General features: G+C 46.7%; 1 protein-coding gene across 21 annotated transcripts in view; it reads right to left on the reverse strand.

Moving 5' to 3' along the window:
* Positions 1–17,592, reverse strand: part of IKZF1 (IKAROS family zinc finger 1) — a 96,376-nt gene extending 78,784 nt beyond the window's left edge. For 8 of the 21 annotated variants that reach the window (XM_058296650.1, XM_058296648.1, XM_058296646.1 and 5 more), the window contains exons 1-2: positions 17,531–17,584; positions 2,813–2,866 (exon numbers count right to left, since the gene is read on the reverse strand). In XM_058296650.1, coding sequence (XP_058152633.1) covers positions 2,813–2,852 — 40 coding nt within the window. In that variant the 5' untranslated portion in view covers positions 2,853–2,866; positions 17,531–17,584. Of the gene's footprint in view, positions 1–2,812; positions 2,867–12,646; positions 12,786–16,687; positions 16,867–17,530 lie in introns of those variants that run through there. The other 13 variants (XM_071215046.1, XM_058296647.2, XM_058296639.2 and 10 more) reach the window with 12 other exon arrangements.
* Positions 17,593–18,074: the final 482 nt, after the last annotated feature.

The following is an 18,074-nucleotide window of genomic DNA, read 5'->3' on the forward strand; positions in this document are numbered from 1 at the left end:
TGTGCAAGGCCCTGAAAACCAGGGTACAGTCCACGATTTAGGACAAATTCCAGGGAAGAAGCAGGCAGGTAGTTTGAAAAAGGTCAGTTGTTAAGTACTTCTGTTTATCAAATACTCAGCTTATAATGGGTTGGACCATATGAATTGCCCATCTTTGAACATTCTTTGCCTACAAAAATGGCAATTTCATATGATCAGCTTAGAAAAGTCTTTTTTCTTTCTTCCTGTGGACAAAATGTAACAACACTGCATAACTGTATGGGAAATGAGAATGAGTAAGTAACACATTACATAGATTTCATACCAAAAACTTCAACTACTCATGGCTAGCAGTAGTACGTCCTTATGCCATATCTACCTGTTAATTTTTGAAATGAAAAAAACAAAAGGGATGTGATGGTTGATATTAATTGGAGAAGCAGCAATCCAATTCCAACAAGTAGGAAAAGTATTCAATTCTTTCCTCTGTTAAAAATGGCACAAGTCTTTAACTGCTCTTATCACGGTTTAGAAGGCTCAAAGTTTAACATCTACAGTGGTATTAATGTTTTGCTCAGTGTATACAAAATAAAGTTCAGGACAAACCTTAAATCTTTTAAACCAAAAACAAGTTTCCTTTATCAGGAAGTCTTGTGTAACAAGGCCTCCTGCCATTCTTGCCCCCAACCCCAGCTACCCTTTCCTTTAAAACAGCCACAGCTAAATCCAGTATTTAGTAAAACCTCAGTGGGGGCAAGAAAACAATCAGAGGAAAATGAGGCATGTGTTATTTCTGTACCAATACATGAGAAGGAACTTTGACCTTCTGTTCTTCAAACTGAAAACCTCCTAGCGATGGCTACCTAGGCTAAAGTAATCTGTTTTCCTTTGAGGACCTTAAAGGGTAGACCCAGTATTGGTCAAAGTAAGTGTTCTCATTCCCTGCAGATGCATCCCACGAAATATCACTTTCAAAGGTGTCCATTGTCAAAGCAACAAGGGGACGGCAAAAGAGCAGAAACAACGAATGGCCTTGGAATTTTTTAGCATATATATATATATTTTGACAATTCTAGACTCACTGGGCAGGTCCCATGAATGAGCTCCTCTTCCATGAGTGGGAACCATCAATCTTCAATGCAGGTTCACCCATTCACCTTCACCAGAGCCACTTCTCCTGAGCTTCTCTAGAGGAGCCCACATGAAAAGCTTCATAGGGCCAGACCTTATTCTCCCCCAATTAACTAATTTCCTTTAGTTTTAAAAAACAAAATATTGCACTTAATAAAAAAATAATAATATTGTATGGGAGAAGGCAAAACAGAAGAGTTTTCCTCTCCCCCTTAATCCACCCCTCCTTCCACCATCAATCTCCCCTTAATAAATACCACATCAGGAGTTTACTAAATGCATATGCAAGTGTATAAACAATGTGTGTGTATGTGGGGAGAGGGGCAAATATTTTGTTTAGTTTTGTTTTAAGAAAAGGATCCTTCTCTGCATACCATTCTGAAAACATGCTTATCTCACTTTAATATATATCTTGGACATCTTTCCATACTAGTATGTTCACACTTTCCTCATTTTTAAGAGCCATATGAACAAGTGCATGGGTGTTCCATAGTTTTCTAAGATTGATAATAATGCCGCAATGAGCATCCATTTAAATGCTGTGTCCTGTGAGCATATATCTCTAAAGTAAATGGTTTAAAGCAGTGTTGCTAGACTGTACACATATGTATTTTTAGTCTATAGCTAATGCCAAACTTGCTGACCAATTTTGTGAATTGTCCCATTTTCCAAAGCTAGCTTTTGCCTGTTTTTTGCATCCTGGAGAATTTAAGTCCAAAACTTCGTAAGTAAAAGGAGCAGCTTAAATAGTGAAGGAGGGAGTTATCTGCGATGTGCAGCAAATCTATACTCGGGTATCCTCTCTTGCACATTCTCAAGAGAATAGCCCTAGAGTGTGGTGGGAACCGCCCTCCTGGTCCAAGTCTCTGTCATAATGGTAGCCTTAGACCAAAATACAAAATTAAATAACTTTGAAACAACGGGGGTGGAGGGGATCCAGAAAAGGCAAAATGTCATGGACAGATCACTGTCCCATAGAGGTCAAGCTTCTGGGATTGACTATGTCTGAGAAGCTCTAAAACAGAAAATTCTGAAAACCCCAAAGCTCACAGAAGCCACTGCTGCTGACAAGTCTGTGTACAAGGCTAGTTTGAAGGTGATGGACATGTTTTGCCTACGGATATGTGTACTTTGGAAATTTTGCTACACTTGCTGGTGATTCACCCCCCCCCCCCCCCCAGAGTTTCCTAATGGGACAGTCTGTAATCTACCCATCATCTTTCATTACTTACTTCTCCACTTCCTGGATCTCCTATGATGATAAGAGTTCTAAGAGGGCTTGAAAAAGCATATATAGTAAAGGGGAGAGATGTTGTTTCTATATTTAACAAATATCTTTAATTGTGCCCAACAGCTGTTTACCCAGCTACCTTCTCTCTTAGGAAGGCTGCCGTTGGCGTGTGTGTGGGGCCTAGGGCAGATCAATCTACCACTTTCCTCAAAGGACAAATACATATTTAATCTTTTCCAAGTCTCTATGTGATTTAAGAGTAGAGTTCATTTTATCTTCCACTAAGGTTCTCAAACTGGGATTGCTTTTAGGAGTTGAGGTTCAGCATGGGTACAGAGGCCATCTTGGTCTTTTGTCTTGCAGAACAGGCCCTCTTCCTCTCCCAGGAGCTGAACAAGCTCGGGCAGCTCTGGCACCCAGTGGAGCAGGTCTCAGGGACTCCTCCTCAGAGGTATCTCGTCAGGGTCTCACCTGAAACTTGGGACAGGTCTTGACTCTCATCAGCTTCCATTGTCCTCAGATTATCTGAGAAAGAGAGGAAGGGAGGTGAGTTTAGAGCAAAATACTAATAAGGTATGAAAGAGAGAGCGAGATAAAGAAACCCTATGCTACCGAACAACAACGTTATCTAGCCAGAAAAAAATGCCTTTTCCTCCTCACATACTTGCTGGAGTATCAGACTGGCACAGACCTTGATCCTTTTAAAAACAGCATTACAAAGATTTATAAAAAAATATCATTACAAGCACAGGAGGACCAAATTTGTTATTTATTGTTAATTTCCTACTGCATAATAACCCAAAATGCAAACTGACTGCAACAAAATTAAGCAGAAAATTAAATGGCCCTGGGTCATTGTAGGCACAGAATTCATTCTCTTGGCTGATCCATAGTTATGTTCTTTCTAATTTACTGAGCATGCATCGATGAACCTTGAGTCAGCTTGGTGACACGCGTACAATCAGCAATCAAAAAACGAAGCAATTTGCTGAAGAATGTCTCATTTACCCAGGCAGGGCTGCATATCTGAGCAGCCACCTCGCCACGTCGTCAATAATGAATATCCCGCCAGCCTGGCAGATGGGCAGCGCCCGTGCTCCCCGCCTTTGTCCCTCACTCTTTGGGGGCCCTGCCGCAGACTTCCCCAGCCCTCTTAGGCAGGGAGAAGTGAAGCTCACTACAACAGCGAAACAGACCCAGGAGAGGAGAGGGGCCCAGACCTTCCTGTTTTGCTGGCAGATGGCTGGCTCCCCAGATTGGGTTGAAAAAAAAAAAGCAAGGAAGCAACTGGAAAGATGCTGCCTCCGTTGCAACGGTGAATGTTCCACGGAGTGCAGCGCGAACTACCACCAGCGCCAGGGAGCTGCCCTGAGGGTTCCTAGGCAGAGACAAAGGGGGGTTGGGGGGCGTGCACTCGGGGTCCTGGCGTGCAGCTCCCAGGGTTCCGATGCCCACAGGAGGGGACACCAGCTTGCTCCGTGGGTGATAACCTGAGGCCAGCAGAAGGCGACCTCAGTAGAATCTGCTCATTTCTGCTCTGTTAGCAGCCTAGATAACCTTCCGAAGGGAGACCCGCCAACCAGCGTGCCGAGGCCGTTGGCTCTAAACCAGGTCACTTTTGGGGTGGGGGAAGGGCATCTCCGTCTCTTTCGTTCAGATTTGTGGCTCTGAACCCTGAGGCCTGCTTTCCAGCAGAGTCCTGGAAACTGACGGAGGACTCAGGAGACCACAGTTCTCCAAGGAGACGGAAAACCCTGTGCAGGCAGGGGCATTTTTTGGAAAAGTCTCTTTTATAGGGCATATGGAATACAGATCTCTTTTCGATTCCAGTAACATCAGTGTTAAGCACAGAGAACACTGGTCCCTTTTACTGGATGGGGAAAAGTTTTCATCACTTTCTAAAAGCCGCTTAATGGGTCTGGGTTGTGACAGGAATTCTCCAGGCTGGAGTGTTCCCAAGGTGCAGTCTGACTGCGGGACAGAAGACGATTCCATGGCCCCAGAGCCTTCGTCCTCAGACAGGGGCCCATGAACACACAGATGCCAGACAAGCTAGCCTCAGGGACAGACACAAACCAGGCGGGTTACCACACAGCAGCACACCCAAAGCCTTCTCTACCTTTCCTGCCAACAAATTAAAAAAAGCAAAAATCTATGATCTTTCTTAAATTGTCAAAATAATTATAAGGGAACCAGACAAACCCCACTGAGAAAAATCTTGGTTTAGAATCACCGTGCAACATTAATATGAGAATTAAGAGTGTAGGTCTTTAGTCTTCTGAAGGTGGCGACACAATTTTGTTGGGGTATCTCACCAATTCTAAAATGTTTTTCTATTGCTTGTTGAAGCATACTAGAACTCAGATCTGGTTGCAACAAATACCACTCCACAGCAAAAATTTTGAAATGTGAACTTTAAACTTTTTTAGCACATGCTAGTAATTTTTTAAAACTAAAAAAAAAAAAATTATAAAGGCAAAAAAAAAAAACGCCCATCATTTCTACTGCTTAGAACTACTAAATTTTTTGTCTGTTTGTATATTTATATATGTGCACGTACATACATTTATATATAAACATACCTTCTTACTAAAATAGTTGTCTTCCAAATATTTAGTTTTAAAATACTTCTTCATTTACTATAACAAGTATCATCTTATTTCACAAATATGCATCAATGCCATCATTTTAACGGCTCTGCACCACTCAATTATAAGAATTTAGTTAACCAATCCCCTATTGTGTTATACCCAAGTTATTTCCAACTCAAAGGAAAAAAAAAATTGTTTCCTAAGGGCTAGCTGATGGCTCCCCCACTTAAGCACTACAGAAAAGACCCTTCCAGCATCCTGTGGAGCTTAAAGCAGTGAGAGGTGAGAAGGCATCAACAAAGAAAATTCGAATGATCGCCCCATCACGGCCAAGCCCCAGATGAGGCCTTGGTGTGTGGGAAACCCCTGACTTAGAGCAGTCATCTGGCAAATGCACGTGTCTCCCGGAGCTTTGGCGAGACACAGCAGAGCATGTGCACAGAGACCACTCTTCCTGGAACAAGTCTTTCCTCAGCAACAATCTTTGCGTGCTCAGTACAGCAGGGCGTGTTATGGAGCCAAACACGTGGAGCTACAGACACTGGATTTGTGTAAACAAAGGCCGGTATCCAGTGCTCATTAGATGTTCTAAAACCAACCTCCCTCACGGCACTACCAAATTTCCACTACCATGAAGCTTTGCTACATAATCAGTGACATTTTCCTGCACACTCTCAACCAACCCTACTTGGCCGTAAGGGGCGGCTTCATCACACAGGGCCCTCTGCTTACGGGGGATCCCCCTCTCGGCCTGCCGTTTGGATGTCACCATTTTGAAATTCTTAGTCACTTTTGATCAAGGGACCCCACATTTCCATTCTGCACCAGGCCCCACAAATTATGCAGCCAGTCCTGTGTGACATCACAGAAAGAAACTAACTATTGACATCTCTTGGAACGAAAAAGCAGTGACTTTTTGGTAAAAGTGACTTTGCTTTGAGGTGAAGACTAAAGGAATAATCAAAAGATGGGAAACTGCGTTTAAGGGAAAGGAAATTTAGCCCCTTTCAAGATAGGAGCGGATAAAGGGCAGCCCTGAAGTATCTGGAAAGGGCAATTAAATACCATCCCACCCCCTTGTTAATATATCTAAGACCCAGGTTCTTTATTTATTTTTAGAAAGCACTTACTAAGTCCTTCTTAGTGAAGCAGTGCAGTATTAAGGAGAAGATGGAATTTATGCTTGGCAAGGCTGGAATTATTTACAAAGGAGCTTACAATCGGCTAGATGAGTTGGCCCCAAAAGCTAATTAATGACATGTTTTTGCACACCATTAACCAAAATGAAGACCAAGATCACTAGGTCAGAAAGGGAAATGCCCTAAAGAAAATCATTTCACAGACACACACCGTGATTTTCTACTTTGTGTGGGAAACCCAAAGAATTTCAGGCACGAGCTAAACATTTCCAGAGTAGAAAACACACCAGTATCAGTAAAGACACTTTCATCTGAGCAGTTCTTACAAACATGAATGCTTTTATTGTTTCTTTGGAGCAAGCAGTTCTGAATCTTGCACAAGGGGAAATAGATGCAGAGATAAATGAAGGTCAGCGTGACAGAGGCTGTCAATGGCTCTCGCTCCAGAAGTGTGGGGGAGCTAGCCCTGCACTGGCCCTCTTCTACTCAGGACTGGTCACTGATGCAGAAGTTCTGATGCTCTGTCTTCTTCTTCTGGTCACTGCAAGCTCTCAATCATTCGCCCTCTCTATCCTTTTCTCGTTCCTATCCTCCCGATCACACACCGTCAGGCAGGACTCCCCAGAGTTACTGCGGTAGACTTGGCATATCAATAACTTTTGAGAAAGGGGAATGCTGAATATCAAGCAAGAGACGTGAAGGAAAGGAGCAGAGCACACAGGCTCGCGTCTGACTCAACAGAGACTGTGCCTGGGAAACGGAGTGCTTGCCTCTCCTGCCTTCTAGCTGACCCCTCGGAGCTCTGACTGGGGACAGTGAGAAGTGTCTGACACACCCCCTGGCCTTGCCTTTCTTTCCTCTGAGGAGGGATTGGACCCTGACCGTGCCCCGGGGAGAATCGCCCAACAGCCCTGGGCAGGTGCTGCTTCCAGGAGAGGCATGCTGGCGGCCCTTCCTGCGGGGTGCCCTCGTTTTCCAATGAGTCAGTGCGCAGCTCAGAGAACAGATGGGCACGCGCCAAGCACAGCCTGCGAGGGGCCCCAGGAAGGCTGGGAGGGCTCCGGGAGGCCGTGCCCAGAGCCTCCCGCAGCTTCCTCAGCCTCCTGTCTCCTTTTTGCCCTGCCACAAACACTCCTCTCGGCAGTGCTTTCTCTGAAATACGGGGACCTTGCAGTAATGCAGCCTAGTTGTCTGAAAAAAAATGGTAAGGATGAACAGAAGCGAAAACCAAAAGCCAGAGCCCTTCAGGAACCACAGTTTATTCCTTTTCCAGCTACCCAAATGAATGCTATGAAAGGACTGCTAAGGATGTAACCTGCCAAACTCGCAGGAGCAAACTACTCAGGGCCACCCAGAATGGACAGGTTCTTTGAGAACAGAGAGTCCTTGTACAAGCTTTTATTTTTTTATAATTAGTTTTATGAGGTTTAAACGTCTTTCTTACACTTACTTATTTTTATTTATTTATTTCATTTTTAAGCAAAGATTTTTCACCTGCCAGTTTTCTGTCCAGTGACACTTCCTAATGTCAGGAAAATGTGGGGAAGGAAAGGATGATAGTACCAGCTAGAATTATTTAAGTGACCTAAGGCGTGCCTGGCATTTTACAAGCAGACCTTGAGCCTGGCATTTTACCGGCAGGCGGTGAAGTCTGTCTGTCTTCCTGCCAATTTACTTGAGCTCCAGCGCAGCGTCCACTATAGAGCTAGCATTCCACACCTGTATGCCCAAGGTAGGTCTTTAATCTTCACAATAACCCTGAAAGACTGGAATGAGTGTTTCCATTTCACAGTTGAGAAAACTGAGGCTAAACAGGAAGCAACTGGCCCGATGTCATGTACATCTTTCTAATAAGCAGCAGAACGAAGATCTGAACCCAGGGCAAAGGGGATCCCTTTTTCACTGAACCACACTCCTGCCTTCAAGGCCAAGTGCATCAAGTACTCAGGGCTAATGCATGATGGACAAGGAATGGATATGAGCTACATTGTACCAAAAAATAAGTGTGTTCTTGTGTTACCCTGCAATAGAGGTGAACAACAGAGAACTGCTATAATATGAAATTCTGATTATTCGTCAATGCTACGCTTCCGACTTTTTCCCTGTCTGGTAGGCCAAAGGGTTATTTCCTTATGTATTCAATGATACCTATTTGGAAGGGGGTGGGTACATGGGGGGGGGGTGCATCAGGCAAGCCTATAATCTATTTAAAATGCCCTAGGTCACAGGCTTCTTTGAGAAAACCTATTATTCCTGCCACTTGACAAGTCCTTTCATCTTTGGACTGGTAGATTTTATTTTTGCAAATCTATCATATCACTGTGAATTACCGTGTAGCTTAAACAAAAAGACACGTTCAAAGGGAAAGCTGAGGCAATATGCATGGTCTTTGTGTCTCATCAAGAGCACCTTATAGGTTTTCGCAACAATTTGACAAACAGGTTGGGAGCACACAGAAACTTCTGAGCACTCCTATTTCATTTCTGCTTCTTTTCATTTTTCAAAAATTAGCTGCCAATCTACACATTTTCATGATTATTCCACAGAGTACTGCTGGTGCAAATAACAATGAAAAACAAGCTTTAAACAGGAAAGCAAGGAATCCAATTTGGCTCTCCCCCACTTCCACCCGCCTGCATGCACGCACATATTTAACCGAGCCACAGGCAATTCTGCTGGTTTGCTCCACCATGAACCTTCTTGTTGAGGACAAACTAGCTCAGATGTGCAACCCTGTCCTCCCACTTTATCTATGGGCAGGAACTGATATGCAAAAGAGGAAGGGTCAGGGGGAACTGAGGAAACCTTTTAAAAATGTTTTTGAACGTTCTTAGGAAAGAAGCATTTAATATAGAAGGAAGAACAAGAACGAATATTTTTGAATATTTTTAAATGCCACCTGTCTCCAAGTGAGGTCTAAAAGAGATGTTAGATATTGTACTAGAAATTTGAGAAACTAAGGGAAATAGAGCTGTAGATAGTTCTCTGCGTTCACAAATTTGCTTTGGCAACAGAATCCAGAGTGGGTACCCGGTGACCCGCGAGTGTCCTGCAGTGACGAGCCAACTGTGTTGGGTCCACTCTTGATCTCAAAAGTGACGCTCTTCCCATCTGAGGAGGTCAGGGGTCCTAGTTAGATCTCAACTACCCTCCCATTGCCTCGTGAATGGTAACTAGCCCTTATTGAGCAACCGTGGAGAGAATCACACACAAGCTCAAGATTTACATATGCTTTTATAGGACTTTTCCTGATTTTGACCGTCAGTCAACACAGGCCACTTCCTAAGTAACTTCCTCAAATATAAATGGCGCTTTTTACACTTCATAACGGGTGAAAGATCTAAGTTTAGAATCAGCCTTTTCTGCCCTCTTACCGATTTTAGAAGAGCTTCACGCATGGCTGGAACTAAAGGTGCAACAAACATGAGACCTAGATCTTAAAAAACATATACCGAGACTTCCTCCAAACAATGATTTACCCAGATGCTTCCCAAAGTACGGATGTCCCATTACAGAGCATTATAAAGTGAAGAGATGGAGGAGCCGAGAGATAATTTTTATGTTCCAATTATTTTCAAAGATTTTTTTTTTTCATTTTCCCAAGAGAGAAATACATAGTTTATGGTATTAATGAAGTTTTTTTACTCAGCGAGGCAAATCTGTTGCAATGGATACAGTAGATTATTTTACCTTCTCAGCAGTGAAGTTATCTCAACAAATAGAAAATTTCATGTAGATGTTTCAAAACACAAAATTAAACTGTAGAAAAAGTTACTTGTCTACTCCAATATCATTTCTCCAACATCATTTGGCTTGTATTAAAAGAAGGGCTGTGTGAGTTTCTTTATGGAGAACCATATTTTATTTGGATCTAAGGAGGTAGAGTTATGCAAACCTTCACAAGAACATCCATTCTTTACAAACCCTTACATGCCCATGTATTCAAAAATTACTGCAAAGAATTCAATGATATGTCCACTAACACTATCCTATGTACTATAAGCTTTTTATATTTTATTTAGATACAGTCTCCACCCATTAGCTGGTGGTAGAAAAAGGCATACAAGTCTAGAGAGAAACACAGAGAAAATATGTTCTAAAGCTAATGAATGGGATTCATCATTACACAGATATCTACTTATGTCTTATTTCTTGCAATAGAAGAGGCCAATTTACACAAGAGGAATTTAGCCTTAGCTCTAGAGAGGAAGAAGTGTGGACAACCTGCAAGGTAAGGTAGCCACAAGGTTGCTGGGCTAATCAGAAATTCTTCCTAAGGGCTCAAATTCGGAGATCAGTTCTATTTACACATCCACACGATTATCAACTATAACCAATGGAAACGAGGTAACATTTTCAATTAAAATGACAGAATTTAATCAATGTTCACACCTTCAAACAACATTCACTGTATATAGCACGTGGGTTCAGAACTTAGGCTCCCTAAGTCACAGCTCTGCTTCTTAATAGCTTGAGCATTTGGGAAGGTCACCTTGCTCACCCCCACTTCCCGTGGATCAGCGGGAAGTCAAATTAGGTTGTGTCTAAGAAGGATAAAGGAAAGAATAAATGTGTCAATTACTTGGCAACAAAGATTGCTATGGGCAGTAAACCCAAAAGTTACAGAAAAGAAGATACTTAATATCCCAAACTGGCTTTGCAGTTGGATCAAATTAGCCAGAACAGTCCTGGATTTCTAGTGGAGTCTGTGATATCGAGAGAGACCTCCTAGGGATCTTCAGCCCCGACAGCATGTAACACGTAACATGGCCCCCGCGAAATGGGGACATGGGGCCCAACCAGGGTCCAGTAGAAAAGATTCCACAACCAACTTCCAGCCTACACTTTCTTTATGGAAGCGGGGGGTGGGAGGGTTCCATCTGGTAGAACCTCACAGAAACTCAGAACTTCCTCATTTTTATGGCTGCAAAAATCTGGCCTGTCTTTATTTATAATGTGCCAGAAAATGCACACATCCACCAGAGAGCAAAACATGGGGAGAAATTTTAAACGCTATAGCCAGACCACTCTGTAGGAATTAAATGATTTTAAATGACTTACTTTCAATTTTTACCTCAAGTTTATTTTAGCAAATCACTTATTTTTTAACAAAAGTCTTGTCTGCACTTAAGGCAAAAATTCCTTAAATTCAGGTAGATTTCTACAACTTTATACTAAATCAGGAAAACACGTGTAGAAAAGAATTCGAGCTGTCCAATCAATTTTGTTTTTTATGGAAATTAGTTTCCTTATCTTTAATGACTGGAGATAAATGCCTGTATGATTTTAATGTAAGGAAGTAGAACATAGAATTTTATCAATATGCTTCTACTTGAAATCTTTTTAAATTTCATTTTCATTTTCGCCCTACACAAAAGTCAGCACAAATAAGGAGGAAAAGGTCACTTTTTCAGGCTGAAAGTGGGGCTCGCACTAGGAGGTTTGCTATCTCTCTCTAGTTTCCATTAAAAGCCCTGGAGGAAATTTTAGAGTGCCTTAGAAGTAAGTTTGTAAAAGATCAATTCCTCATTTTCATTTCTCCTAAAGATTCTAAATTAAACATTTTTTTCCCATTAGGTCTACAGAGCTATCTTATGAGGTACTGTCAGATTTTATTTGCTCCATGTGCCAGTGAGAACAATCTGATTTAACAACAAAAATCTACCAAAAAAAAAAAAAAAAAAAAAAACTAAACAGAAAAATCAACACTCATCGTGAAATTCCTAGCTTTAGGAAAGGACTCTACTGAAAATCACTTCTAAACAGTTTCACATGAACAGAAAATGCTTTAACATGTAGCTTTTAGTGTGTGCTCTCAAACATGGAACAGAAATCTCTTTCAAAATGTGTAAAGCCATTTACAAGCACTCCAAGCTATTCTTTGTTGGTTTTAAGTGTGAAAAAAAACACGCTCACACATGGCAGAAGAAAAGAAAAAGAAAGGGAAAGAAAGAAAAAGACAGAAAGAAAGACAGAAAGAAAGACAGAAAGACAGAAAGAAAGACAGAAAGAAAGAAAGAAAGAAAGAAAGAAAGAAAGAAAGAAAGAAAGAAAGAAAGAAAGAAAGAAAGAAAGAAAGAAGCCAACACTAAGTCCTTTTGTCCTGTTCCACATACTCTGTCCTTTCATCCCAGAAGCTCTGCTCCAATTCTACGTCCAAGAAACGTTAGCTTTGGGGGAGAAGGAATGGCGGGAAGAGTCAGATTTCCTGTAGCAGTGAGCTGATTGCTGAAGAAAAATGAGTCAGTGCACACTTGAGTGAGAAGATAGGGAGAAAGCCCTTTTCCACTAATGAGGGCCGCTTTTAGCCATTTGTTAGCCTGTGGCCCCGTGCCACGAGCGAGCAGGGGTGGAGCATGGGGCCAACCCGGAGGCAGAGCATGAAAATGGAGCAGAACGGCGCTCTCCATCACCCCGAGACAGCCGCCCGCCAGGGCCCCTGCCCTCCTGCCGGGGAGGAGCGCGCTAAGGGGCTGGGTGCAAGCTGCGCCTGTGGACGGACCTGCGGAGATGCAGAGGGGAGGGAAGCGCTGGCTCCCGTGAGCCGGGCAAGCCCAGGACGGGGTGGCACTCACCAATGCACCTGTGCCTCCCAGGGGCCACCGGAGAGCTGCGACTCCCTCCCAGATCCAGAGCTCCAGGGCCGGGCCTCGCACCCAGTGCCACCCGGCGTCCCCTCTGCCTCAGCCCATCTGGGAAGGGAGTCTGCTTCCTGGGCTGGCGGGGCCTCCCACTTCCTCCTCCTCAGAGGTTCCACAGCTGCCTCCACCCTCCACCCTGCAGAGCAAGGTGGAACCATTGGCCACATATGCAAACACGGAGGGAAGATGGGTTTTCTCTCAGGAAGACGCCGGCAGGAGAGGAGGCTGTGCTTCCTGCTCGGCCAGAAGGAGTTCAGAACGTAACTGGACGCCTGGGGTGGCGGGCTGGCGGCAGAAGCGTGCACCCTTTGACTCAACAGGAATTGTGAGTTCCCCCGAGTCAGACATGGCCAAGGGGGAAAGGCAGCGAGGCCAGGCCTGTGATGGGGAAGCAGAGTGACTCCCACACCTGGGGCTCTGGGGTTTCACCACTGCCAACAGTTCCTCAGCAGGTGGTTGTCTGAAGGCACCTTTGGAAGCCACCTATTTGTCACCGGAAAATATGAGAAGGGAAACAAAAGACGATGGAAGCGATGTGACAGTCGCCTGTAGACCGGGTCTCTGTTCCTTGCCCTCCCGCGCTTGTGAGGAGGAACCACCGCTGCAGAACCACGGAAGCAGAGGCGGGCCCTGCTGCTCCACTCGGGAATTTCTGCCACGTTTCTTTCGTTTGCCATTGTGGGTCCCTTGTACTATGCAGCCCTGCACTGTCAACATTTCGGGCTGTCTTTAAAAATCTCTTCTAGAATACCACTGAACGTTTGAAAAATGACGTCAAAAGCTTTAAAGTAAAGCAAAGGCAGTGAAACTCCAGAGCCATGGAGAGACACTGCAAGAGATGTAGAAAGATGAGCTGTCGTGAGAGGTAACTATTAAATTGCAAAGAAATATAACAAAACCATAGGTCTCTAGGAAGAAACCAGTCTGAGTCCCTGCCACATTAAAAACAGCTTTGCTGCTGTCGCCACAGCTTGAGTTGGGGTGGCCTGAGCCCGGGACAAAACCCTGTTGCTATCTCGCCTCTTATCTGAATTTTAAATGCACTTGAGTGTGTGTGGGGAATGGCTGATACTCGGAAATTCAACGTTTCTAAGACTAGATCAAAGCTGTAATGTGCCTTTTTGGGTGTTATTTGAAAACCTTAAAGGAAGGGTCACTTGTCGCTTTCACACCCTGCATTTTCCCCCTATGAAATGGAATCGTTAAACAACACGTGTATGGCATAAAATGACCTCTGAGGTGTCCACATACATACACGCAGGGCCACTGGCAGGAAGTGGTGGTAAGAGTGGGGTGAGCAGTGCAGCATCTGACTTCCCTGGAATCAGGGCAAAAGGCCCCCGAGCACTTGGCAGTCTCAGAGACAGGGGCAGCAGAGCACAAGGGCTACCAGAAAACCGGGGGGCCTTCCTTTCTGGGAGCTGGACCCACTTGCATGACTCTCCTTTCGAATAAGGCAGCAAAAGCCAGTGCTGATGTGACAGTGAATTTATTTTAGATTTCCCAAGGTTAGGGGATCAGAGTCACTCTGGCGGGACCCTTAGTTCACTAGTTACGTTACATGCAGTATTGAGCAGACACCCCAAACACGAAAACGGTTCCCGCCTAAATCCACCGCCGTCAGTGGGAGCCTCCATCTTGTGTCAGGAGAGGTTAAAAAAAGGGCCTGACTCTTGGGTTAGGTCTGTTTGAAGTGATCACTCGTTCCCACCCTGCCCCCTCGTGCTTTCTCACTCAAGCCTGTGTGCGTGCTCTCTCTCTCTTTCTCTGTGGGTGCATATAACTGATTATTTCTGGTATCTATTCATACACACACAATCTTGAAGAATATGTATACATATAATTTACGTATGGGTGGGGATGGGTGTGTTTCAGAGCACGGCTTGTAGCAGACAGTTGATGGTGTGTGTGTGAGAGAGAGAAGAGTGTGTATTTTCTTTCAAAATTTCAAAAATTTTTGACATTTGTATCAACACTATGTTACTACATTAGCCTAACCAGAAACACACAAATCCAAATCAAGAAAAAAAAAAAAATTCCCAAACCAAAGACCTGCCGTTCTCAACGCTAAGCCCCCACTTGAGCAAGAAGATGCAGTGGCCTGCAGCAGCCCAGGGCTCTAGCCCTCTTGGCCAGTGCATTCACTAGGATCTTGATTTTTCCACAAGGAAAATGCCTCCAAGGACAGCCACGGTTCCCCTTCTCTTTGGGAGTCTGTAAAGAAACTTCTCAAAAGGGTCCAAACTAACACAGCTGCGCTGTTTTTTACGAGCCTAAGGGCCTCACCCTGTAATACCATAATGGGAGGCTATTACTGCTAGGCTGCTCCCCAACTTTTGAGGATAGGGACTTTTCCAAGCTGTAGCCCTTCCATTACAATACGGATGCATTTAAAGAACAGGCATCCTGGAGTTTCTAAAAGTTCTGCCATCAACCATCACTGTGAAACAAAAGGGGAAGAAAATATGATCATTAAACTCAGTGGTGTGTTTTGGCAAAAGACCTGAGAGCACGTTCTTCTATGTAAAAAGAAACGTACACATAGGCTCATTTGAAAATTTGAAATCGATTCATTATATCTAACCAGAATTGTACGGGATTTTTAATGTGACATCATTTACATCTGAAAAGCGACACTGTGTACTTTCTTTAAAGCGTTCTGCATATTATCTGCTACCGCTATAAGCAGGAGGATCTTTCCGTCCTAATGTTTGTTACTGGAACTGTTTAAATTTTAAGCCACATACCAAAATAATCTCATTTGTCACTGAAACAGGTCTGATACATTCTCCTATAAACCTTCAGTTTCATACCTAAATTTGTTACTTTTTAAAATCCCATAGGAAAGATGAGTACAATTGACCTAATCATCAAAGCCATCTTCAAACAAAGAAATAAATTCAAGAGGCTTGAGACCTTTTCCTGCAGGTTTCTCTCTTGGCAGCTCACAATCAAAGTGAATTAATTCTTCAAATCATTTGAATTTCTATGAAAGTTCAAATATTACACATATTCAACATCTTCCACCTCCATAAACTTTTCCCCTCCCTCTTTGAACAGAAATTTATTTGCCTAGCAAGGAGATATTTCCAACACCATTTTGTCTCTCAGGGTTTCAAACCAGCTGAAACACACTGTCTGTAGCACGGTGGGAACTGAGCGGGCACGTCGAGCAGAGCACACGGCATTGCAATTCACAGTAAATGGGGCTCGCGCTCCCACAGAGAATGGAAAACTACATGAAAGCCAGGCTCCACCGTACCTCACGGAAACACGACCTCTTTCAGTCTCTAGATGCAGTACTTGGTGCCCCCAAATGAGAAGAAAAAATCATCTCATCACACCCACATGAGATTCCTTAGAAATCGCCAGGAGTGTCTGCCAAATTTTTAAAAATTCATTTCAAAGGTAATCACCCCCGACAAGCTTTCCCCATTATTAGTGAAGGCGTTCCTGAGAAGGTTTCCTGACCTGATAGCTCAACTGCAGTCACCAAAGTTCTACTTAACTTTTCAAAACCAGGCTAATTCCTAGTTTGCACTAAGCAAGTGAAGGCGCGATCTGATTATTTTAGACTCCAAACGCTCTCACCTCAAACAACGAGAAAGAGTTCTCTTTAGAAAGGACTACAGAGGCTAAGTTCTCCGATCTCACTACATGTGTGGCTCTACATCAATTTAAAGTCGCCTTGGCGCTGGACTGTCCCCTCCACGGCCACAGCGGGGTCTGCTCGGAAGTTCTCCCCGCCAGCCTGGCCCCGCACCTGCCCGCACCGCCGAGCGCGAGGGAGGCTCTGGCACAGCCCAGAGCTGGCCGTCCTCAGAAAGGACAGGGCGGACCTGGGCGAAACCAGGGCTGAAAAACTGTTTCCGCCTTGTCTTTTCTCTCTTTCCTTCTCCGTCCTTTATTATTATTATTTTTAAAGCCACCGGCTCCCCAAGTTTTCCTTTTGAAATGCAATGTGGAAAAACTCACGTGGATTTTTGCGTCGCCCTTTGGGGGCCCAAACTGATCCGGGGTTACGCAGGGCAACTTTGGAGCGGGAGCTCCGTCTGCCCCGCCGGGCTCGCCCGCCTCGTCGCGGCCGAGCGCTGCGCCCGGGCTCGGGTCCGCCTCGCGGGGACCGAGGGGCCGTCGCCGCCGTCGCCGCCGCCGCGCGCGGAGCCGCCCCCGGGCGCCGGCAGCGCAGGCACTTGTCAGAGTGCCCCGCGCCCCCGGCCCTGGTGCTCGTCCCAGCTGTCTTTCACAATGACTTCCTGAAGTTGCTCACTCGCATTGTTCCCCATTTCGCCGGCACACTCCCCGCCCCCGCGCCGCCTCGGACCGGGACTTTCGCGCACTCGCCCCGGGCGGCCCGGCGCGCAGAGCGGGGCGCGGGGCTCCGCACCTAGGGCCGTGCGCCCCGGGGCCGCCGTCCGCCCGCCGGCCCGTCCCCGCCCGGGGCAGCGCGGCCGCCACCTGCGCACGCCGGGCGCGCCCCGCGGGGCACCCTGCGCGCGCCCCGCGCCCCCCGCGCCGCGAGCTGCGGTGCTGCCCGCACTTCCTCTTCCCCTCCAGGACTTTCTCTCGCAGCCCGCCCGGCCGCCGCCGGAACACACGCTCCGGCGCGGGGCAGCTCGCGCGGGGCCAGGAGCGGGCGCGGCCGCTCGCGCCCCGCAGCCGCGGCGCCCGTCCCGCCCGCAACTCCAGGGCCGGCGGGGAGCGCGCCCGCCAAACTTTCCCCGCCGCGCCGGGCTCGGCCGCCGTCGCCTCCTTCCCCGCCCCGAGCCCGGAGCCCCCAGGGAAGTCCGGGCGGCGGCGGGGGCGCGCGGCCCGTACCTGCTCGCGCCGCCGCCGCCGCCTGCAGCCCGCTCGCCCGCGCCGGGCCCGCTCCGCGCGCCGCCGCCGCCCCCGCGCGCAGCCCGATCCCGGCCCGGGCGCCCGGGCCCTCCCCTCGCCAGGGCACTTCCTCATTCCAGTGCAGCATCGCCGCGGCCGCGCCGGGGTGCGGGTGGCCGGACGTGTGCGCTGCGCACCGGGGCCGCCGAGCCTCGGCGCGGCTCGGGGGGAACCCCGCGCTTAACCCTTGGGGGCCCGCGCGGGCGCCACGCGGCGTCGAGCCAGGCGGGGCTGGCAGCGGGCACGTGCGGAGCCGCCGGGAGGGTGGGGGGCGCGCGCTGCGGGGCCCCGCCGCCCTGCGCCTTGAGCCAACGGGCCGGGCACCCGCCGGCGCGCCCCGCGGGCGGGACTCGAGGGACTCGGGATACGGGGAAGAACTTTCCGCACTTGCTGGTAGCATTGGCTGCCCGCCCAGCTCCACTTCCTTGGAAGTGGGACCCCTTGGCGGCCAGGCTCTGGCTCGGGAGCCAGGACGCGAATGCCG

This window comes from Dasypus novemcinctus, chromosome 5, assembly GCF_030445035.2.
Source record: "Dasypus novemcinctus isolate mDasNov1 chromosome 5, mDasNov1.1.hap2, whole genome shotgun sequence".
Taxonomy (NCBI): domain Eukaryota; kingdom Metazoa; phylum Chordata; class Mammalia; order Cingulata; family Dasypodidae; genus Dasypus; species Dasypus novemcinctus.